The sequence below is a fragment of the Stegostoma tigrinum genome, chromosome X, assembly GCF_030684315.1.
Source record: "Stegostoma tigrinum isolate sSteTig4 chromosome X, sSteTig4.hap1, whole genome shotgun sequence".
Classification (NCBI taxonomy): domain Eukaryota; kingdom Metazoa; phylum Chordata; class Chondrichthyes; order Orectolobiformes; family Stegostomatidae; genus Stegostoma; species Stegostoma tigrinum.
The window spans coordinates 4,666,753-4,690,548 of record NC_081404.1 but is presented as its reverse complement, the minus strand read 5'-3'; the positions used below and the strand labels follow the sequence as shown (position 1 = coordinate 4,690,548).

Genomic DNA, 23,796 nt, shown 5'->3' with positions numbered 1-23,796 from the left:
CCACCACTCTCTGGGTGAAGAAGTTTCTCCTCAACTCTGTTCTAAATGGCCTACCCCTTATTTTTAAACTGTGTCCTGTGGTTCTGGACTCACCCATCAGCGGAAACATGCTTCCTGCCTCCAGAGTGCCCAATCCTCTAATAATCTTTTACGTCTCAATCAGATCCCCTCTCATCCTTCTAAACTCAAGTGTATACAAGCCCAGTCGCTCCAATCTTTCAACATATGATAGTCCCGCCATTCCAGGAATTGACCTCGTGAACCTACGCTGCACTCCCTCAATAGCAAGAATGTCCTTCCTCAAATTTGGAGACCAAAACTGCACACAATACTCCAGATGCCGTCTCACCAGGGCCCTGTACAGCTGCAGAAGGACCTCTTTGCTCCTATACTCAATTCCTCTTGTTATGAAGGCCAGCATGCTATTAGCTTTCTTCACTGCCTGCTGTACCTGCATGCTTGCTTTCATTGACTGATGTACAAGAACACCTAGATCTTGTTGTACTTCCCCTTTACGTAACTTGACTCCATTTAGATAGTAATCTGCCTTCCTGTTCTTGCCACCAAAGTGTATAACCACACATTTATCCACATTAAACTGCATCTGCCATGCATCCGTCCACTCTCCTAGCCTGTCCAAGTCACCCTGTATTCTAATAACATCCTCCTCACATTTCACACTGCCATCCAGCTTTGTGTCATCAGCAAATTTGCTAATATTACTTTTAATGCCTTCATGTATATCATTAATGTATATTGTAAATAGCTGCAGTCCCAGCACCGAACATTGTGGTACCCCACTGGTCACTGCCTGCCATTCCGAAAGGGATCCGTTTATCACTACTCTTTGCTTCCTGTCAGCCAGCCAATTTTCAATCCAACTCAGTATTTTGCCCCGAATACCATGTGCCCTAATTTTGCTCACTAATCTCCTATGTGGGACTTTATCAAAGGCTTTCTGAATGTCCAGGTATACTACATCCACTGGCTCTCCCTTGTCCATCTTCATAGTTACATCCTCAAAAAATTCCAGAGGATTAGTCAAGCACGATTTCCCCTTCGTAAATCCATGCTGACTCTGACCTATCCTGTGACTGCTATCATTTGTAATTACATCTTTTATAATTGACTCCAGCATCTTTCCCACCACTGACATCAGGCTAACTGATCTATAATTCCCTATTTTCTCCCTCCCTCATTTCTTTAAAAGTGGGACAACATTAGCCACCCTTCAATCCGCAGGAACTGATCCTGAATCTATAGAACATTGGAAAATAATTACCAACGCGTCCACGATTTCTAGAGCCACCTCCTTAAGTACACTGGGATGCAGACCATCAGGTCCCGGGGACTTATCGGCCTTCAGTCCTAACAGTCTATCCAACACCATTTCCTGCCTAATATAAATTCCCTTCAGTTCATCCATTACCCTCGGTCCTTCAGCCACTACTGCATCTGGGAGATTCCTTGTGTCTTCCCAAGTGAAGACAGATCCAAAGTACCTATTCAACTCTTCTGCCATTTCCTTGTTCCTCATAATAAATTCACCCGTTTCTGACTTCAAGGGCCCAATTTTAGTCGTAACCATTTTTTTTTCTTTTCACATACCTAAAAAAGCTTTTACTATCCTCCTTTATATTTTTGGCCAGTTTGCCTTCGTATCTCATTTTTTCTCCGTGTGTTGCCTTTTTAGTTATCCTCTGTTGCTCTTCAAAAGTTTCCTAGTCCTCTGGCTTCCCGCTCATCTTTGCCATGTTATACTTCTCTTTTATCTTTATACAGTCCTTAACTTCCCTCGTCAGCCACAGCCACCCCTTCCTCCCTTAAGGATCTTTCTCCCTCTTTGGAATGAACTGATCCTGCACCTTCTGCATTATATCCAGAAATACCTGCCATTGTTGTTCCACTGTCATCCCTGCTACGGTATTGAACCATTGAACTTTGGCTAGCTCTTCCCTCATAGCTCCATAGTTCCCGTTGTTTAACTGCAATACTGACACTTCCAATTCTCCCTTCTCCCTCTCAAACTGCAGATTAAAACTTATCATATTATGGTCACTACCTCCTAATAGCTCCTTTACTTTGAGGTCCCTGATCAAATCCAGTTCCTGATCAAATCAACTCCCTTGCTTGGGGTTCAGTACTATCCTGATTCTCCCAGTCTACCCGCATGTTGAAATCCCCCATAACAACTGTAGTAATACCTTTGTGACAGGCCAATTTCAACTCGTGATTCAACTTTCACCCTACATCTAGACTACTGTTTGGGGGCCTGTAGATAACTCCCATTAGGGAGTTTCTACCCTTAGAATTTCTCAGCTCTATCCATACTGACTCTACATCTCCTGATTCTATGTCCCCCCTGCAAGGGACTGAATATCATTCCTCACTAACAGGGCCACCCACCCCCTCTGCCTGTCAGTCTGTCCTTTCGATAGTACGTATAGCCTTGAATATTCATTTCCCAGGCCCTGTCCACTTGAAGCCACGTTTCAGTTATCCCCACAACATCATACCGACTCATGGCATAATCAAGTAGATCGGAGACAATAAGGACTGCAGATGCTGAAAGCCAGAGTCTACAGATGTAAGGCTAGAAAAGTACAGCAGGTCAGACAGCATCTGAGGAAGAAAGTCAATGTTTTCGTCCCAAAACCCTTCCTCAGGACTCAAGTAGATTATTGCATTCTGATTGGCTCAGGCATGTCATTAATCAAGGGTTAAGAGGTACATGATCAATCTCTAATTGGTTCTTCAGGGTGAGGGACATTGACTGATGTCACCACCCACTGTCTCCTGATTGGCTCCAATTATCCATAGACCCAGAGGTTGAAGGAACTGCAGATGCTGGAGAATCTGAGATAACACGACGTGGAGCTGGATGAACACAGCAGGACAAGCAGCGTCCGAGGAGCAGGAAGGCTGACATTTAAGGCCTACGTCGCGCCTCCTCCTCGGCGGTACCCCCGGCGATGTATTTCTCCATTGGCTGCGTGACCTCAATTACAAAATGTGACTTCTATTTATTGTCCTGGGAGTGTTTAGTGGGGTCACTAAAATGTCAAGCTTTTCATCGGGCGAGCAATGAATAAGGCTGGAGTCTCTGCTGCCTCACATCTCAGTGACTGGTCTTTCTTGTCCCTTACAGACTCGATTTAGCTTTCGGAAGCTCTGGGCCTTTACCGGGCCTGGCTTTCTGATGAGCATTGCATATCTGGATCCAGGAAACATTGAATCCGACCTTCAGTCTGGGGCTATAGCAGGATTTAAGGTATGTCCTTTGTTCTTTTGGGAAAGTTCCCCCATTGTGTCAACAGTTTTCACTTGTTTAAAATTCTGCACACAAAAATAGTCTGACAGAGTCAGAGTCACAGAAGCAAACCCTACAGTCCAACTCGTCCATGCCCACCAAGTTTCCTAAACTGAACTAGTCCCATTTGCCTGTGTTTGGCCCATATCCCTCTTAAGCTCTTCCCCTTCATGTACCCATCAAAATGTCTTTAAATTTTGTATTTGCACCAGCCTCTACCACTTCCTCTGGCAGTTGGTTCCATGAACACATCCCCCTCTGAGAAAAAGTTGCCCCTCAGGTCCCTTTTAAATCTTTCCCCTCTCACCTTAAACCTATGTCCCTCTAGTTTTGGTCTCCCCTACCCTAGGGAGAAGACCTTTGCAGTTCACCTTATTTATGGCCCTCATGATTTTATAAACCTCTGTAAGGCCACCGCTGAGCCTCCTATGCTCCAAGGTAAAAAGTCCCAGCCTACCCAGCCTCTCCTAACTAAAACCTTCCAGTTTCAGTAACATCCTTTTAAATCTTTTTTGCACCCTTTCCAGTTTAACAACATCCTTCCTATAGCAGGGCGGCCAGTATTGTACGCAATAGTCCAATTACGGCCTTACTAATGACGCGTACAGCCATAATACAACATCCCAACTCCTGTACTCAGTGCTTTGACTGATGAAGGCAAGTGTGACCACCCTGTCTACCTGTGACGCCACTTTTAAGGAACTATGTGCCTGCACCCCTAGGTCTCTGTTCTACAACACTTCCCAGGACCCTACCTTTAACTGTGTAATTCGTGCCCTGGTTTGTCTTCCTAAAATGCAACAACACCTCAAATTTATCTAAATTAAACTCCATCTGCCACTCCTCAGCCCATTGGCGCAGTTGATCAAGACCCCACTGTACTCTCGGATAACCTTCTTCACTGTCCACTCTACCACCAATTTCAGAGTCACCTGCAAACCTACCAACCACGTCTCCTATATTCCCATTCATATGTAAATGATGATAACAGTGGACCTAGCACCCATCCTCGCAGCACATTGCTGGCCACAGGCCTCCAGTCTGAATTAAAAATCCTGTAAAACCACCCTCTGCCTCCTACCGCCAAATCAATTTTGTATCCAATTGGCTAGCTCTCCCTGGATCCCATGTGATCTAACCTTTCCAGGCTGCCATGCAGAACCTTGATGAAGGCCTTGCTAAAGGCCATGTTGACAACGTCTACCAATCTGCATTCATCTATCTTCTTGGTCACCTCTTCAAACAACTCAAGTTAGAGAGACACGATTTCCCATGCACCATGCCATGCTGTGTCCCTAGTCAGTCCTTGCCTTTTCAAACGCATGTAAATCCTGTCCCTTAGAATCCCCTCCAACAACTTGCCCATCACTGAGGTCAGGCTCACTGTTCTGTAGTTCCTTTGCTTTTCCTGCCAGTCTTAAATAATGGAACAACATTAGCCACCCTCCGTTTTCTGGCTGTTTACCTGTGGCTGTTGATGATACAAAAATCTCTGCTAGGGGCCTCACAATGTCTTCCCTAGCTTCCCACAGTGTCCTGGGATACACTTGCTCAGATCCCTGGGATTTATTAACCATTATACATTTTAAAATCTTCAGCACCTGCTCTTCTGTAGCGTGGACTCTTTTCATGACATCACTACTTATTTCCGAGTTCCCTGGCTTCCATGTCCTTCTCCATGGTAAATACTGATGTGAAATATTCTTTTAGGATCTCACCCATCTCCTATGGTTCCACACAGAGATGGCCTCATTGATCTTTAAGAGGCCCTATTCTCTCCCTAGTTACTGTTTTACCCCCTTATTATACTTGTAAACTCTTTTGGGATTCTCCTTGACCTTATCTGAGAAAGCTGTTTTATGTCCCCTTTCTGCCCTCCTGATTTCCCCCTTTATGTGTACTCCTACACCCCCCTACACTCCTCCAGGGAATCACTTGATCCCAACGGCCTATACCTGACATATGTCTCCATCTTTTTCTTGACCAGAACCTCAATAGCTCTCATCATCCATTGTTCCTTACTCCTGCCAGCATTGCCCTTCACATGAAGAGGAACATACTGGCCCTGAACAAAAACAAAGTTACTGGATTAGCTCAGCAGGTCTGGCAGCATCTGTGAAGGAAGAGAGAGAGTTAACATTTCGGGTCTGTTGACCCAAAACATTAAATCTGTTTTTTCCTTCACAGATGCTGCCAAACCTGCTGAGCTAATCCAGCAACTTTGTTTTTGTTCCTGATTTACAGCATCCACAGTTCTTTTGGTTTTTATTTATACTGCCCCTGAACTCATTATCTCACTTTTGAAAGACTTCCACTTGCCAGATGTCCTTTTTACCTGCGTACAGCCACTCCCAATCAACTTTAGAAAGTTCCTACCAAATACCATCAATTGGCCTTGCCCCAATTTTAACTTGTGGATCGGACTTACCCTTTTCCATAACCATTTTACAACTAATAGAATTATGATCACTAATCCAAAATTGCTCCCCCTCAACACCTCAGTCACTTGCCCTGCCTTATTTCCCAAGAGGAGCTCATGTTTTGCCCCTTCTCTAGTAGGGCCTTCTATACATTGATTGAAAACGTTTTCTTGAACAGACTGAAGCAATTCCTCTCCGTCCAAGCCCTTAACATTATGGCAGTCCCCGTGTATGCTTGGAAAGTTAAACCCCCTACTATTACACCCCTATTGTTATTACAACTATCTGCTATTTCCCTACATATTTGCTCCACAGTTTCCTGCCTACTGTTGGGGGGAGTGGCCTACAATACAGTCCAATCAAGTGATCACCCCCTTATTATTTCTGAGTTCCACCCATATAGCTTTGCTGGATGATCCCCCAGGAATATTCTCTCCAAGTAGTGCAATGATGTTTTCCCTCAAAAACACCACACCACCCCCCCTCCTCTCTTGCCTTCCTTTCTATCATTCACGTAGCATCTTGTTATGACCAGGCCTAACCCCCTTCAAATATATTAAGGAGACAGTACAGACCCTGACTTTTTCTTATCTAAAAACAAATGTAAGGTGCTGAGTTCCAAGTGTAATTTGATTGGTTACACTTCTTGGCTTTTAGCAAACAGACTTTATTCTTACACTGCAGTTAAAATACAAACAACAAAAGGAGGAAGGATTGGTCTAGTTTTAACTCTATTAGGAAACTTAACAGAATAATAGATTATTTAACTACTAAACAGTAACTTTTCCAATATAGTAACATCCGATAAACACACCCATGGTAAAGGCAAATTCAGTAAATTTCATGCAGTTCTCACAGCAGAGACAACTCCAGCTTTTAGCTGTAACAGAGAGAGGAGTAACAGCTTCAAAACCCCAACAACTGCTGAAAGTTTAACTAAAAATTCTGGTTCTGTGGGAACCTGACTCCACCCCTTCATGCTGCTTCAACTGTTCCAACTTTAAGAAAAACACCAAAGGCCTCACAAGCTGTTCACTTTATTGTATGGAACAGACTACTGGGTACCTCTGTCTCAACTTCTCCACACAAAAAACCCCTTAAAATCTGTAGTATCATCACAGTCTGTACTTCAGAACATTGAGCTGCCAGTCTTATTCCTCCCTTGGCTAGGTTCCTGTAATACCTATGATATCCCAGTCCCATGTTCTCATCAATGCTGAGTTTCTGCCTGACCTGCCAGGCCTCTCACATTGAAATAAACACAGTTTAATTCATCAGTTTTCCCTTGTTCTCTCCCATGCTCTTGCCTGCCTTGACTGTTGAACTTGCTGTCTTTTAACTTGTGCACCAGCCTCAACCTTCTCTTTTGTCTCAATATTGCTTAGGGTCCCACCCTCCTGCCAGATAAGTTTAAAGCCTCCTGAATAGCTCCAGAAAATCTCCCACCCAGGACATTGGTCCCCCTCTAGTTGAGGTGCAACCCATCCCTCTTGTACAGGTCACTTCTGCCCCCCAAGAGATCCCAGTGATCCAAAAATCTGAATCCCTGCCCCCTGCACCAGCTCCTCAGCCACACATACACCTGCCATATCCTCCTACTCGTACTCGCACGAGGCACTGGGTGTAATGCAGAGATCACTACCGTTAACGTACTGCTTTTTAACCTCTCGTATAACTCCCTATGTTCACTCTGCAGGACCTTATCCTTTTGTCTACCTCGGTCACTGGTACCAATGTGCACAGCAACCCCCAGCTGCTCACGCTCCACTTTGAGAAATCACTACAACTGCTCCAAGATGTCCTTGACCCTGGCACCCAGGAGGCAACATGCCATCCCAGAGTGTCACTCGCAGCCACAGAAACACCTATCTGTGCCCCTGACGAGAGAGTCCCTGATCACAATTGCTCACATGGACTTTGCCAAGCCCTGCTTTACAACAGAGCCAGTCAGAGTGCCACAGGCCTGGCTGCTGTTATACTCCCATGAGAGGCAGTTCCTCCCCCTCTTTTCCCCCCTGCCCCAAACAGTATCCAAAAGGGTATACCTGTTTGAGAGGGGGGATAACCACAGGAGACTCCTGCATGACCTACCTCCCTCTCCTGGCTGTACCTGTGGTGTGACCACTTCCCCATCACATTCTCTGCTCCCTGTATGCTCCTCAGTGTTTCCAACTGCCACTCCAACCAAACAATGCAGTCTGAGAGGAACTGCAGCCAGATACACTTCCTGTAGACACAGTCATCCAGGACAGTCAACTGTTCCCTGATCTCCCAACCCTGGCAGGAGGAGCAGACGACATCTTTGCCCCTTTAACTGCTAGCAGACATTGGGAAGAGAAAAAGTCTCACCTTATTCTTACCTTGTTGCTGCTCACTGTCTTCAGAAAAGCCTGGTATTCAGCTAGGCCCACCCTTACATCTAACCAGCAGCACCTCCACCACAAAGCAGCCACCTGCAAAAATGGCCAGAACAAGACATAGCAATGCTTCCTTCCCACACTTGCCCAAACTCTCATGCTTAGCTCAAGTCCCAGCATTTACACTCTCTTGCCAGTCACTGCCTATGCTGGGAGCACCATAGGCCTTGCTTTTATAGTATAAGGCCTGCAAGAACCAGATCTAACCAATTTACATTATTAGCCTCATTAGATGAAGGTAGGAGGCTGGGTCTGGGTGGGATGCTCTTCAGAGGGTTGGTGTGGACTCGATGCCTGCTTCCACATTCTGGGGATTCTATGATTAAGTTGCCGCAGCACTAGGGGAGCTTGTTTAAACTTTCCTTAGACCTGAAAGAAAAGAAAACACAACTTTTAAAGTCTCCCCTTCCCTTATGCGTGGTTTTAGATTTTAAGAATACATAACATTAAGATTCATACTCTTGAACTCCCAACATTTACATACACTTGCTGGTCACACTCCTATGGGGATTCCATGCTGCAACCCTGAGTACGAGTCACTGTCTGACAAAGCCTTTGGAGCAGGTTAGACGTTAGCAGCTAAGACTCCCTATTGCTGGCAATGCTTTGCTGCCCCAGAATGTGTTTGAAGTAAGTTACTGTTTGATTTAGTGAAGGCCATGCTCTGTCACTCTGCGGATCATACAGCAATGTGTTAATCAACACCAAGAAAAGGCAAGATTGTATGTTGGCTCAGTCGTTAGCACTGCTGCCTCGTAGTGCCAGCAATCTGTGTTTGATTGCAGCCTCAGGCAGCTGCCTATGCAGAGTTTAATATTGCACTTTAATAGTTGCATTAAAGCTTACTTTACCCTTTCTTCCAAACTCCCATGTGAGCACTAATTTGCTGCTGACTTGGTCCCTGCCTTACTCAGGCCACACTTCCCTTACTGACCAAGCCTAAAACCCAGGTATTACCCATGGGGTCAAAAAACAGAAATTGCTGGAAAAGCTCAGCAAGTCTGGCAGCTTCTGTGAAGGAGAAACGAGACGAAGAGTCACCAGACCTGAAACATTAACTCTGATTCCTCTTCACAGGTGCTGCCAGACTTGCTGAGCTTTTCCAGCAACTTCTGTTTTTCTCTCTGATTTATAGCATCTGCAGTTCTTTCGCCTTTTGTCACCCATGGGGATAGCAAACCAGCTCCAGGGTCAGGTCCACTGAGGAAGAGAGCATTTGTCTACATCACAATCACCTTTGAAAGGGAATGTTTGGTGGTGGTGAATGACAACAGAGATTAAAAATATGTTTGGGCATGCTGGATTTTTTTAATGGAGTTTTATGACAATATTATGAGAAATTTGTCTTGTCTTTGATCTTCCATTCTTAATTCAGATCATTTGGGTCTTGCTGTTGGCCACCATTCTGGGTCTCGTGTTACAGAGGCTGTCAGCCAGGTTAGGAGTTGTAACTGGCATGCAGTTGGCCGAAGTGTGTCGCAGGCAGTATCCCAAGGTATGTGCCAAATTTCCAAATGTCTCCGTCGAAAAATGTCGCAAACATAGGGCTGAGTGGAATGATTTTCCCAGCTTCTGACCCTGGGGAGAGTCATGATGAAAAGTGTCTCACTTCTTCGTAGTTGCACTCTCTGCTACATTGCTGGAAGGTGTCGGAGTTTCTCCATGTGGGAGATTAGAACATCATGGCTGAATTGTTAGCTCGCACTAGCTCTTGTTCCCCAATTATCAGACTCTTGTCAGCACCTATTACCAAATGTATTGCATGCCCAGATCTCCGACCAAGGAGTCCTTGAGCAACTAGTCAGTCCTCTGGACAGGTCTTGGAGCTTCCCGCAGTACAGATAGTGTCGGGGATGATTTACAAGGTGCAAACCTCATATTTAGGGTGACACAGTGGATCAGTGGCTAGCACTGCTGCCTCACAATGTGAAGGACCTGAGTTCAATTTCAGCCTCAGGTGACTGTCTGTGTACAGTTTGTGCATTCTCGGTTTCTTGTAGGAGCTCCAGTTTCCTCCCACAGTCCAAAGATGTGCAGGTTAGGGTGAATTGGTCACACTAAATTGACCATGGGATATGTAGGCTAGGTGGGTTAGCCATGGGAAATGTGGGGTTACAGGGATAGGGTAAGGGGAGGGTCTGGATGGGATGCTCTTTGGAGGTATGGATTCGATGGGCTGAATGACCTGCTTCCATACTATAGGATTCTACGATCGAAGAAGTATTTAGAGGTGCACTGGTGATGCCAAAACATACAAGATTATGGGCGAAGCGCTGGAAAATTTGATTAGAATAGCTACAGGGATGGGGTGAGTCAGTGTGGATTTGATGGCCTGAATGGCCTGCTTCTGCACTGTGGAGGGTTCCACGTCCGTATTGCAAGGCGACAACACATGGAGCATGCAGCATGATCAGAGAGGTGCACTGCATGGAAAGAATCCTCAGGAAGTCCAATGGCCAGGGATTTTCTGTTCTAGTCAATAAAGAGCACTTAAGCTAGACTATCTCTGCAGCTCAACACTAGCAGTCCAACATCTCATCCAGTCTCCAGCTGTTAATTTCCATAACCCTCCCAGTTTCCCATCTGCCATGCTTCTCTCCAATCTCCGCTCCATCATTTCTGGCCTCCGAGAGTGGGTAAAACCTCGTGCTGATTCATTCTGATTGCTGTCACTGTCAAACTGCCCCCCTCCCACCAGGAGACCCCTGGGTGGAGGTTTCATAAATTGAGACAGATCAGTGGAAGTGATCAACCTATAACATGAGAAAGATGTCCGTGTACCCCTGATGTGCTTCCCTAAACCAGCACACGCTCAACCAGTACCCTCTGCATTTAGGAATTGTTCTGACCCAGGAAGGAGATCATCAGAATTCTCAAAAGTAACTGCTTTTCATCTCGTTTTGTGTTACCAAATGCATTTACAAGGGGATTAAAAAAGCCTACGCTGGCACTGACCATTCGTAAACTCAAACTCTCAGCAAAGGTTTCTCAGGGAGACTATGAGATTGCAGAAATACAACCTGTATTGAGGTCAGTGATAATGGGAACTGCAGATGCTGGAGAATCCAAGATAACAAAGTGTGGAGCTGGATGAACACAGCAGGCCAAGCAGCATCTCAGGAGCACAAAAGCTGACATTTCAGGCCAAGACCGGGCTCTCTGATGAAGGGTCTAGGCCCGAAACGTCAGCTTTTGTGCTCCTGAGATGCTGCTTGGCCTGCTGTGTTCATCCAGCTCCACACTTTGTTATCCTGTGTTGAGGTCTGCTCAGTCCCCACGTTGAGCACTGTGTCCAGTTCAGTGTCAGTCCCACATTGAGCACTGCATCCAGTTCAGTGTCAGACCCCACATTGAGCACTGTGTCCAGTTCAGTGTCAGCCCCCACGTTGAGCACTGTGTCCAGTTCAGTGCCAGTCCCCACATTGAGCACTGTGTCCGGTTCAGTGTCAGTCTCCACGTTGAGCACTGTGTCCAGTTCAGTGTCAGTCTCCACGTTGAACACTGTGTCCGGTTCAGTGTCAGTCCCCATGTTGAGCACTGTGTCCAGTTCAGCGTCAGTCCCCACGTTGAGCACTGTGTCCAGTTCAGTGTCAGTCTCCACGTTGAACACTGTGTCCAGTTCAGTGTCAGTCCCACAGTGAGCACTGTGTCCGGTTCAGTGTCAGTCCCCACGTTGAGCACTGTGTCCGGTTCAGTGTCAGTCCCCACGTTGAGCACTGTGTCCAGGTGAGTGTCAGTCCCACATTGAGCTCTGTGTCCAGTTCAGTGTCAGTCTCCACGTTGAGCACTGTGTCCGGTTCAGTGTCAGTCCCCACGTTGAGCACTGTGTCCGGTTCAGTGTCAGTCCCCACGTTGAGCACTGTGAGCTCAGCCTGACCTGCTTGTTAATTGCTATAACAAATTTTGAGCATGTTCTCTATTTATGTGTTGAAGGATTCCATCATATTTCTGAAGACCATACTGGACTTGTATATCAATAACCCTACAGTGTCCATGTGCTCATTTTAGATTGCTGACTTATTTATCAATGTACCACTCAGGCCAACTACAAACTTCCACCTTGCAGCTCCATATAGTGACCTAGCACCATTGAGTTAATCAATATTCATCCACCTAATGAACTCAGCCACTTACACAGTTAGGTTCAGTTTAAAAGACAATATGTGCCTAAATGTATGTTATTTAAAACCCCTGCCCTATATCTATTGTGGAAAAAAATGCCTTGGAATTGCTTGCAATTTGATTCACTGTTTGTTCATGTAAGCCTGAGGCCTATCATTATAGTATTTTTCCAACTTTATGTTTCCGTTACCTGGCATTATCACAGTTGATTGACAGTTCTAAGAGGTTATTAAGGGATTAGCTATCTTTGATGTGGGGCTCTAAATAAGAATGTTTGTTTTTATAAGGAGTTAAATGATCAAAAGAATTAAAATGTATTGAATGTACTTTTATCAATTAGTGTTTTTCTCATATGGCAAAGTCAATAAATGATAGTTACAACTTTATCTTATTTCAGCGAAGCATAGATCTTGAGGTCTTCCCATTGTGGATACTGGGTGAGTTGGCATGGAGGATGCAAGGGCAAAGGATGGCATGGGTTGGCATGCAATGGTACTAATTTTAGCTTAGGGGCTATAAGGAGCTATGGGATGAATAAGAGGTCTGTGCTGGCATCAGTACGAGGGACCAAAGGGGTGGGTGGGGCACGAGTTGGCATGAATGGGGCAGAAGAATGGATGGTGGAGGGTTGGGGGTGAGGGGAGCTCAAGGACAAGGGTGAGGGGGCCTATTTGCTTTTCTTACCCCGGACCATCCCAGAGCACTGAGGTGAGCCTTTAAACCAACCTGCCATGGCATCCTGTGCCCTTGGTGGCTGCCTCCACACTCTTCCTGGGACTGGACCATTCACTGTCCTTTCTCCTGAGTGAAGATCTCATGAGCCAATCCTCACAACTGAAGATCTCCTTAGCCCCGTGCCCACGCCACCCGCAATGAACAAACTGGTAAGTCAAAGCTGTTCGTCACAAGGGGCTTGCACTGAGTCAGAAAAGTTCCCAACTTTCCATGGCCTATCTGAGTATGAGCACATTGACAAGAGAATAGGTTTTAAACTAAAAATTGTCATCCCTTAAATAACAGTCAGATGTCGCAAGTTGGAGAAACGAGGCTTGGAGCCTCTCTTGAATGGATGTATTAAGAGGGGCTGAATGGCCTTCCTCATTTGTAATTATCCTGTGATACATGAGAATGACATGATTATAATTTCCTGAGGATGTATTCATTGAGTTCACTTTATCAACTGGATCAAATAACTAATGTTTACTACATTACGAATATTGCAGTTCCCTCGAATTGTTTTGTGGTTGATGGTGGAGCTGGCAATCATTGGCTCGGACATGCAGGAAGTGATTGGATCAGCCATAGCTATTAACCTGCTGTCTATTGGAAGGTAAAGCATAAATCCATTGTGTTCCTTCTGGAGATGATTTATTTCTGACTGTCACAGTCTGGTTGTTTGATCTTACCATTCCCAGGCCCTATGCTCATTTTTAACTTCATTATGGCCCAGAAAATATTGTGAGTGGCTTCCATATCCTGCACATTCACTGAAAAGCTATAGATTCATGAAAACCTATTGCGCAGAAGGAGGCTATTCAACCCCTCCAGTCCATGCTAGCCAACCAGTTTACCATCGGTTCGCAATAAACAACTGCACCTCCCAGTCGCAAACCATTTCCACTCCCCCTCCCATTCTTTAGATGACGTGTCCATCATGGGCCTCCTGCAGTGCCACAATGATGCCACCCGAAGGTTGCAGGAACAGCAGCTCATATTCCGCTTGGGAACCCTGCAGCCCAATGGTATCAATGTGGACTTCACCAGCTTCAAAATCTCCCCTTCCCCCACTGCATCCCAAAACCAGCCCAGCTCTTCCCCTCCCCCCACTGCATCCCAAAACCAGTCCAACCTGTCTCTGCCTCCCTAACCTGTTCTTCCTCTCACCCATCCCTTCCTCCCACCCCAAGCCGCACCTCCATCTCCTACCTACTAACCTCATCCCACCTCCTTGACCTGTCCGTCTTCCCTGGACTGACCTATCCCCTCCCTACCTCCCCAACTATACTCACTCCACCTATCTTCTTTTCCCTCCATCTTCGGTCCGCCTCCCCCTCTCTCCCTATTTATTCCAGTTCCCTCACCCCATCCCCCTCTCTGATGAAGGGTCTAGGCCCGAAACGTCAGCTTTTGTGCTCCTGAGATGCTGCTTGGCCTGCTGTGTTCATCCAGCTTCACACTTTATTATCTACCATCCAACCTCATCCCACATTCCGGCTGTTGGTTGATACCTGTAGGGTTTGCTACTTCAAGGCGCATATCTAAATCATTTTTGAAAGGTTCTGAGGTTTCTTCCTCTTGCACACTGCCAGACAGTAAGTTCCAGAACCCCACCACCCTTTGGGTGAAAACATTTCCCCATAATTCCGAAATTGATGTCTTCCTGGCTATGGGCACCACAACCAAAGGGAACAGGTCCTTCCTCATCTCTCTATCGCAGGTCCCTTATTAGTTTCCCCTCAGTCCCAGTGGAAACAGTTTCAGCCTGTCCAATCTTTACTCATAACTAAAATTCTCCAGCCCCGGCAGCATCTTGGTAAACCTCCTCTGCGCCCTCTCTCGTGCGGTCTCAACTTTCTGACAGTGCGGTGACCAGAACCGCACACTATTATCCTGCAATTTAATTAGTGTGTGTTTTATTTTTGCAGTTCCTGCATAGCCTCCTAGCTCTTAAACATGGGCCGAAAGGGGCCTCAAGTCTTCTTGCCCTCTCTATCTCCCTGTCCAGCCACCTTCATTGATCTGCGGGACTTGTAATCAAGGTCTCTGCTTTTTATTTCATTCATTTACAGGATGAGGGTGTGACTGGGTAGGGTAACATTTATTGCCCTTCCATAATTGCCCAGAGGGCAGTTAAGAGTCACCCACATTGCTGTGGGTCTGGAGTCACATGTAGGCCAGACCGGGAAAGGATGGCTGTTTCCTTCCCTAAAGGACATTAGTGAACCAGAAGGGATTTTCTGATAATCTTGGGACTCTTTATTCAAATTCACTCCTGTGACCAGATTTGAACCTGTGTCCACTGAACGTTCTACTGTACACCAGTGACACCAAACGTAGACTAGGTGACTGTTTTGCAGAGCATCTTCACCTGGCTCGTAACGGCCAGCTTAACTTCCCGGTCGCCACCCATTCGAACTCTCCGTCTCACTCCCCTTCCGACATGTCTGTCCTCGGCCTCCTCCAGTATCACAGCGATTCAGAGCAACAATTTGAGGAATACCACGTTATCTTCCACCTGGGCCCCCTACAGCCTGGAGGACTCAACATTGAGTTCTCCAATTTCAAATAACCTTCATATCCTTTCCAGCCCCAGCTCCTCCCTTCCATTCCACCTACCCATCCTCCCTTCCAGCCACCAACTGGATTCATCCCTGCCATCAACCAACAAAGTTGTCCCGACTACCGGTGTTCACCATCACCTCTATTCCACTACCCCCCCGCCACCTCTCTTTATCTGCAGCTCCCCCCTACCCCCACACCCAGTCCTGAAGAAGAGTAATACCCGAAATGTTGACTTCGCCTTTCCTCCAGATGCTCCCTGGCCTGCTGTGTTCTTCCGGCCTCCTGTTGGTCTTCCACAGAACATTAGCTAGGTCTCTGGATTAACAGCCCAGCAGTAATACCACTAGGCCATCACTGCCCCTACTCTCCCCAGTAATAGACTTAAACCAGCAATAGACTGTTCCCCAGTGTTTTGCCCTCTCACAATGTCAACTTCTCACCTCATACAAATTCACTCCAGTCATCAATCTGTTCTGGTAATAAACTGCTTCCCTGAATAGACCCTGAAAGGTAAAGAAAGACTTGCATTGATATAGAGCCTCTCATGAATGCAGATATCTTAAAGCACTGTGGAGCCAATGAAATACTCCTCTTTTTTTGAATGGAAGCCACTGTTGCAATGTAGGAATTAGCAGCAGCCACTTACTCAGCAAATTCTTACAAGTGGCAATAATCAGTTTTACGTTGGTGACTCAGGAATATCAGCTGGCAAGGATACCCCTGCTCCTTAAAATTGTGCCATGTGGTCTTTCACATCCACAGAAGAGGGCAGAAGCAGCCTCAGTTTGACATTGTATCCAAAAGACAAAAAGCCCTGACTGTGCAGTACTCCCTCAGCACTGCATTGGAGTGTGAGCCGAGGCTTTATCTTGGGATTTGGACTTGAAACAAGAAGTGACTGAGCCACAGTTGACACCAATCTCTCCCAGTAACAGTGTCTCCAGCCAAACACTCTCCCAATGTGAACACAGAGTCCCTCTCATAGTCATACAATCTGCTCAGTGATGTGTTCTCTGATGGTTCTTTGCTCTCATCGGTAATAACCTTCTGCAGTGATAGGCCCTACTGCAGTAATGTTTTCCCCAGTGATAGGGCCTCCCTCAGACGGAGATGCTCTCCTCTGGCAGCCTGTCTCCATGTGGTGTTCGTGACAGTTGCTGCCTTGTGGTCTGCTTGTCCCCTCATGAGCCATGAGGGGATGCTGTCAATCATCCAGGCTGTGATGCCTCCTGAAAGAGGCAATGCTGCTCTCTCATTGGCTCTCCAGGTCACTGAGAAACCCCCTGGCGCCTCAGTTGAGATTCAGCCCACACTTGCCTTCCATTATCAAGCTTCCCAGCTTCCCACCTCTTTGTTTTCCATTTGTCCACAGGATATGTATGTCGCTGGCTAGGCCCAGCATTTATTGCCCATCCATAACTTCCCAGAGAGCAGTTAAAAGAGTCAACCACATTGCTGTGGGTCTGGAGCCACATGTAGGCCAGACCAGCTAAGGATGGCCGTTTCCTTCCCCAAAGGACATGAGTGAGCAAAAACAATTGACTGTGATTGCATGGTCGTCATTAGGCCAGCATTTTATTTCCAGTTTTTACTGAATTCAGATTTCACTATCTGTCATTGTGGGATCCAAGCCAGTATCCCCAGTACATTAGCTTGTGGCTCTAGATTACTAGCCGACTACACCACCGCCTTTCCTCTGTTATCAGCAAAGTCTCCCGTCTCTCCCCACCTGATCTGCCTTCCTGTGCGCTTGGCCAACATTCAAGCCCTGAAGAGCCTGAACCCGCAATCTTCAATCAAAAACCCATTCAAGGCATACAGTTCACTGGTGACATGGTAAAGAGGCCTAAACCTGAAACTAGGATTGTTATTAAAGGCGTCAGGAGATATTTACAGCTTAGCAGATCTGGCTGCCAGGTGGCAGATGATGTTCAATGTGGACAACTGTTGCTTGGAAAAAAATAAGAGAAAGACGTATTTGATTCTTTTCATCAGGACTGAATGGCAAGAATGCCAAATCCCAAATGTTGCCGCAATGTATGTTGCATGATGGGAGCATGCTGATTGGTTGGCAGCTGGTTACTGACTGGTAGAGGCATTGACTTGGAATTTACCTGCCAGCCATCAACACCCTCTTCTCATAAAGTGTAAATTGTGATTTGGTATTCTTGTGATTCTGTCCTGACGAGCACAAGACTTCAAGTTTTCACAATGCATCTCTTGTTTTCTCAGTGCACAGATCTATACAACCCAGCAACTGTTGCAGATGCTTTTTGAGAGGAGCTACAAGGGTTGAGAGTATCTGCTTGGGAGTGGGTGAACTGAGAGAGCAGGGAAAGAATTTCATTCTACACCATACTGCCTGTAGTTTTGGGTGGTAAACTGCAATGACTAGCTCTGGGGTGAAAGATTCGAGGTTGGAGTGGCACAGTTGCCCAGTGTAGGCATTGAACGCAAGGAAGAGAACAGCAGAGGGATATCTCACCATAGTACCCAGATAGCACTAGAAAAGGGTAACAGGAGCAAGAGTGAAGAGGTGACAACATATTTCTACAGAACGATGCTTGGGCCACAATTTGAGTGATGTGTGCAATTTTGAGCATTCACTTATAAAATGGACAGGAAATTCATCCAGAGTAAACAAGACTAACTCCCACAGCATGATACCAAGGGTTCTACAGAGAGAACTGAGATCTCAGTTCACTCCCCCTTATCCAAGTTTGGTGAGGAAAGTGAAGATAGCATCGTGATTTGTCGGAGAATCCAATCAACTGGTAGTAAAGCAGAGACGTCTCCGAAGAGACTCACTGAAGTTTCATTTTAAATCCTAACGGATTGGGATAAAATGAATATTTGCTCTGGCTGGAGTGTGTGTGATGAGGAGTCACTTTATGTAAAGGTTTATAGAAAGCTAGAAAGGGTCATGAAGAAGGCGTTTGGTATGCTTGCCTTTATTGGTCAGCGTGTTGAGTGTAGACGTTGGGAGGGTCATGTTGTGGCTATACAGGACATTGGTTAGGACACTTTTGGAATACTGCGTTCAATTCCTGGGCTCCCTGCTATAGGAAGGATGTTGTTAAACTTGAAAGGGCACAGGGAAGATTTATAAGGATGTTGCCAGGGTTGGAGGGTTTGAGCTACAGGGAGAACCTGAATAGGCTGGGGATATTTTTATTGGAGTATCAGAGGCTGAGGGGGTGACCTTATGAGGTTTATAAAATCATGAGGGGCTTGGATAGGGTGAGTAGCCAAGGTCTCTTCCCCAGGGTAGGGGAATCCACAACTAGAGAGCACAGGTTTAAGGTGAGAGGGAAAAGATATAAAAGGGACCTGAGGGGTAACTTTTTCACACAGAGGGTGGTGTTTGTATGGAATGAGCTGCCAGAGGAAGTGGTGGAAGCCAGTACGATTCCGATATTTAAAAGGCATCTGGATGAGTATATGAATGGGAAAAGTTTAGAGGGATGTGGGCCAAATGCTGGCAAATGGGACTAGATTAGTTTAGGATATCTAGTTGGCATGGATGAGTTGGACTGAAGGGTCCGTTTCCATGCTGTACGTCTCTATGACTCTGTGACTGTAGAAGTCTTTGGGCAGAAGATTGTTGCGACACTTCCTACATTGCATTTCCAAAGTATTTCATTGGCTGAAAAGTGCTTTGAACTATCTTGAAGTCTTGAAAGGCATAATCTCCACGGGGTTCGTTGTCTTTGTGTATGGACTTTTTCAGCTGAAAATTGATCATTATTAGACGGTGAATTCAATCTGGCAAAGGGCTGGCACATACACAATGGGCCAAATAGCCTCTTTGCAAACTGTGAATGTATCTGGTTCTGTCACGTTATCACTGCATTGCTTTTATCAATTGTCCACAATGAACAAGCACCATAAGGACTGTGCTGATGTCTTTGGCAAGTAGCTTTTCGCAAATGGTGTTCCGTCAGCTTTTGCAGTGTCGAGATTCAGGCTAGTATCCTGTCGGACAGTGTACAGTCGCAGACAAGGTCCAAATCCGCACAGCATTCTACTGCCCATGGACTGCAGCGGTTCCAGATGGCAACTCACTGCCACCTTCTCAAGAGGCAGCTAGGAACGGGCACTAAATACAGAGACGCCCGCACCCATGACTGGATTTTTAAAAAATGCCTGCCAAATTGTTTCTCTAACCACATCTTCTTTATTGTTTAGGATTCCCCTGTGGGGAGGAGTGCTAATCACAATTATAGACACCTTCTTCTTCCTCTTCTTGGATAAGTATGGTAAGATCAGTGTAATGTGGAGACTTTTGCCAACGAGTATTCTCCCTCAAAAACTCCCTTGCTAACTTTTTGTCATTATTTCACTTCCAATTATCTTGACCTGTCCAGTGCTCTTTGTCGTGAGCACAGGGAGGTGATGGCCTAGTGGTATCATTGCTAGCCTGTTAATCCAAATGATCCGTGGACCCAGGTTCAAATCCTGCCTTGGTGGGATTCCAATTTATATTGAATTGAATTCATAAAAAGCTTGGAATTCAGAGCCTAGTCATTCATGGTCATCATTAGATCATTGAATTCAATAAAAACCTGGAATTCAAAAGTGATGACATCAATTGATCGTCAGGAAAAACCGATCTAGTTCACTAATGTCCTTTAGGTAAGGAAATCTGTTACCCTTACCTGGCCTGGCCTACATGTACCTCGGGATCCACAGCATGCGGTTGACTCTTAACTGCCCCCTGAGTAATTAGGGATGGGCATAAAAGTTGCTGGCCTAGCCGTGAATGAATAAAACAATTGTTGAATGTTTACTGAGTTTGAGGATAGTTTTGCTTTGAGTTGCCCATTCACATGTTAGCCTTGACATGATGGCCAGGCTGTTTCCAATCCTCAGGGATTGCAGGGTCATCATCAGTTGCATGTTGATTGCGGGTGTGCACCGGCCTCTACATTTGACTGGGTGGCCCTTCACACAGTCCATAATCATAGAATCCCTCCACTGTGGAAGCAGGCCACTCAGCCCATCCCGAACCACTGATCCTAGGCTCTCCCCTATCCCTGTAATCCTGCATTTTCCATCGCTAATCCACCAAGCCTGCACATCCCTGGACACCATGGGCAATTTAGCATGGCCAATCCACCCTAACCTGCACATCTTTGGACTATAGGAGGAAACCAGAGCACCCGGAGGAATCCCATGTAGACACAGGGAGAATGTGCAAACTCCACAGTCGTCCACGGGTGGAATCGAACCTGGCTCCGTGGCGCTGTGAGGCAGCAGTGCTAACCGCTGAGTCATTGTACACCACTATTCCTGACTGGAAATTTGGTCCTTTCTCTTTCCTATCCCACCTGGAGGCCATAACAATATAAGTAACAGGGACTGCTTTTACAGACGTCATTTACTTTATCAGCTATGCTCATAGGATCATAAGTGGCAAGTAACATTCATGCCACACAAGTGCCAGGTAATCGCCATCTCCAACAAGAGAGAATCTAACCAGCACCCCTTGACGTTCAATGATACTGCCGTTGCTGAATCCCTCACTATCAACATCCTGGGTGTAACCATTGACCAGAAACATTTTTTAATTCATTCATAGGATGAGGGCATTGTTAGCTAGGCCAGCATTTCTTGCAATCCCAGAGGGAAATTAAGAGGCAACCACAATGCTGTGGGTCTGGAGTCACATGTAAGCCAGACCAGGTAAGGATGGCAGTTTCCTTCCCTGAAGGACATTAGTGAACCAGATGGGTTTCGCCAACAATTGACAATCATTAGATTCTCGATTCCAGATATTTATTGAATTCAAATTCTTCCATCATCCGTGGTGGGATTTGAATCCAGGTCCCCAGAATGTTATCTGGATTTCTTGATAACAGTTTAGTGATAGATAGTACTGCCAGGCCTTAACTAAACCAATACTGAAACTGAACAGAACTGGACATGCCATGTAAATTGTGGTTACAAGAACAGGCCAGAGGCTAGGAATACTGTGGTGAGTAACTCACCTCCTGATGAAATATTCCCCACCTGCCTGGATGTGTGCAGCTTTAACAACACCCAAGAAGCTTGACACCATCCAGGACCATTAGACACTAAGACGGAAGAGCAGAAGTAGGCCATTCAGTCCATCGAGCTAGCTCTGCCATTCGATGAGGTCTGATAATACCCAACTCCTGTTTGATCAATAAGGGAATCATGTTCTGGGGATAAAGCAGGAAATTGGAGTTGAGGATGGTGTGAATGAAAAAGGGGAATGGAAGAGAGGATGGAACAAGGGAGTGAGGAGAAAGGGAGTGAGTAGTGGGGTGAGGGTGTAAGAGAGAGAGAGAGAGATGGTGGATTGAGGGGGAAGAAAAAGAAAAGATGGAGTGAGGGATCATGCAAGGAGGAGGGATCTTGGAGTGGCTATGCTGGATGGGTGAGGCATCTGCGAAGATACACTTGAGAAGACCACAATCTGGTGCTTGATTTTCGTCCCAGGTTAAGAACCCAGCTCATTAGGAGGTCCTGACCATGACATTGTTTTAAAAGGCAGATTCCCCCCTTATTTGGAGCCAGTAGTGAGACCAGTGTCTGACTTGTAATCCTGGGCACTGCCACCACTGGCACCAACTAGCTCTGGTATGTACTGCTCGAACAACAGCCGTCTCTTTGAAAATAAGGAGACGTGGATAAGAATGAGTTCAATGGACGCTAGCAACTTCAACACATGGTGAAACACAGTGTACCAGAGAGAGAGGTGTCCTCATCCCCACTGTGCAAGTGAGCACATTTCGATTTTCTGTTTTGGACTATTGACTGGAACAATGGAAATTGGACATAGCTATGTATCTATAAGTACCAGGACAGTTTTCTCTTTGCAGTTTAACAGTCAGATGAGATTGTGCATTATGCACAAGATTATGTTGCTTTTCAGAGCAGTGAGGTGAACGCAGGCAAGAGGGTCTAGTTTAGTTTGGGAATGAATCTGTGACTCTATACTCTACAAGACAAACTGGCCCATTCAACCAGCCTGCTAAGCCTGTAACTGGGGCTGCTGTTCTGGAATATGAATGTAGACGGGAACAGCATTTACTCAGTCAGTGGTGTTTCCAGGACATTTATCCCACTCCACTTCACTGCCCATCAGAGGGGACTCTGATCCACGTAGCCTGGAAGAGTTCCTGCCTTTCCTCAGATACGTTGCTTCAGGAGGCACATGAGGAAACTTGCCTTTATTAAACAAGACATTGAATACAAGAGCTGGGAGATCATGTGAGTGCTGTATATTACTTTAGTTGAACCACAGCTGCATTTCTGGTTCCCACACTATAGGGAGGAAATGATTGCACTGGAGGTGGCAGAGGAGATTCATCAGAATTTTGCCTGAACTGGAGTAATTCAGCAATGAAGAGAGACTGGAGAGGCTATGGTTGTTTTCCTTAGATTAGAGAAGGCCAAGGAGGGATCTGACTGACATGCAGACGGTTCTGGGGGATAGAGATGGTGAGAAGCGTTACCTCTTAGTAGAGGAGTCAATGACCAGGGGCACAGTTTGAAGGTAAGGAGCAGAAGGGTTAGAGGGGATTTGGAAAACTGTTGTTTTATTTTCACCCAGAAGAGTGTCTGAATTACATTCTGAGCAGAAAACTTCCTGTCCACTGAACAATGAGGTCCTTGGTGATTAATGAAGGACTGACTATGGGCCTTATCATTCTGGAGCTGAGCTGACTAGAAAGCAGATCACCCCACAAACTGGTTAACCAGGCCTGGTTGGAGGGAGAGTTCCCTGCCGTAGGCCAAGGGAACTGAGAACAAGACAGGGATGGTCATTAACAGTTACTGCCCTGCCCTGTCTCCCACCCCTTAGCCCCTTCCCCGAGACCACCGCCCCACCCACCCCCCTCTCCAATGCCCCCTGACCCCCGAAAGAACATCCCAAACAACATGGACCTTTCCCAGTGGTGATCCTTCCTCCTGGGAGTTCTGAGAGGGCTGCACGTTTCCCTCCCTGAAGTTCCAGGCAAAGAAATGGGCAGAGGGAGAGAATGAGATGTGCAGAGGCAGGGGGAGCAAAAGAGAGGGGCAGAGGGAGTGAAAGAGAGCCTTGATTGAACTCTAGAATGTACTCTGTCCTGATTGTGGTGTAACACCAACTGCTTTCCTCTCCAGGTTTAAGAAAACTGGAGGCTTTGTTTGCGTTCTTCATTGCAGTTATGGCCGTGACTTTTGGATATGAGGTAACAGCGGATGAATTCGCTCACTTTGTTGTAGTTTAAAC

General features: G+C 46.1%; 1 protein-coding gene across 5 annotated transcripts in view; it reads left to right on the top strand.

The window, feature by feature from the left end:
* LOC125448342 (natural resistance-associated macrophage protein 2-like) overlaps window positions 1–23,796 on the top strand; it is a 182,065-nt gene that overhangs the window by 106,624 nt on the left and 51,645 nt on the right. For all 5 annotated transcript variants that reach the window (XM_048523604.2, XM_048523601.2, XM_048523603.2 and 2 more), the window contains 5 exons: window positions 3,149–3,271; window positions 9,523–9,642; window positions 13,493–13,599; window positions 19,740–19,810; window positions 23,688–23,755. In XM_048523604.2, coding sequence (XP_048379561.1) covers window positions 3,149–3,271; window positions 9,523–9,642; window positions 13,493–13,599; window positions 19,740–19,810; window positions 23,688–23,755 — 489 coding nt within the window. The remainder of the gene's footprint in view (window positions 1–3,148; window positions 3,272–9,522; window positions 9,643–13,492; window positions 13,600–19,739; window positions 19,811–23,687; window positions 23,756–23,796) is intronic.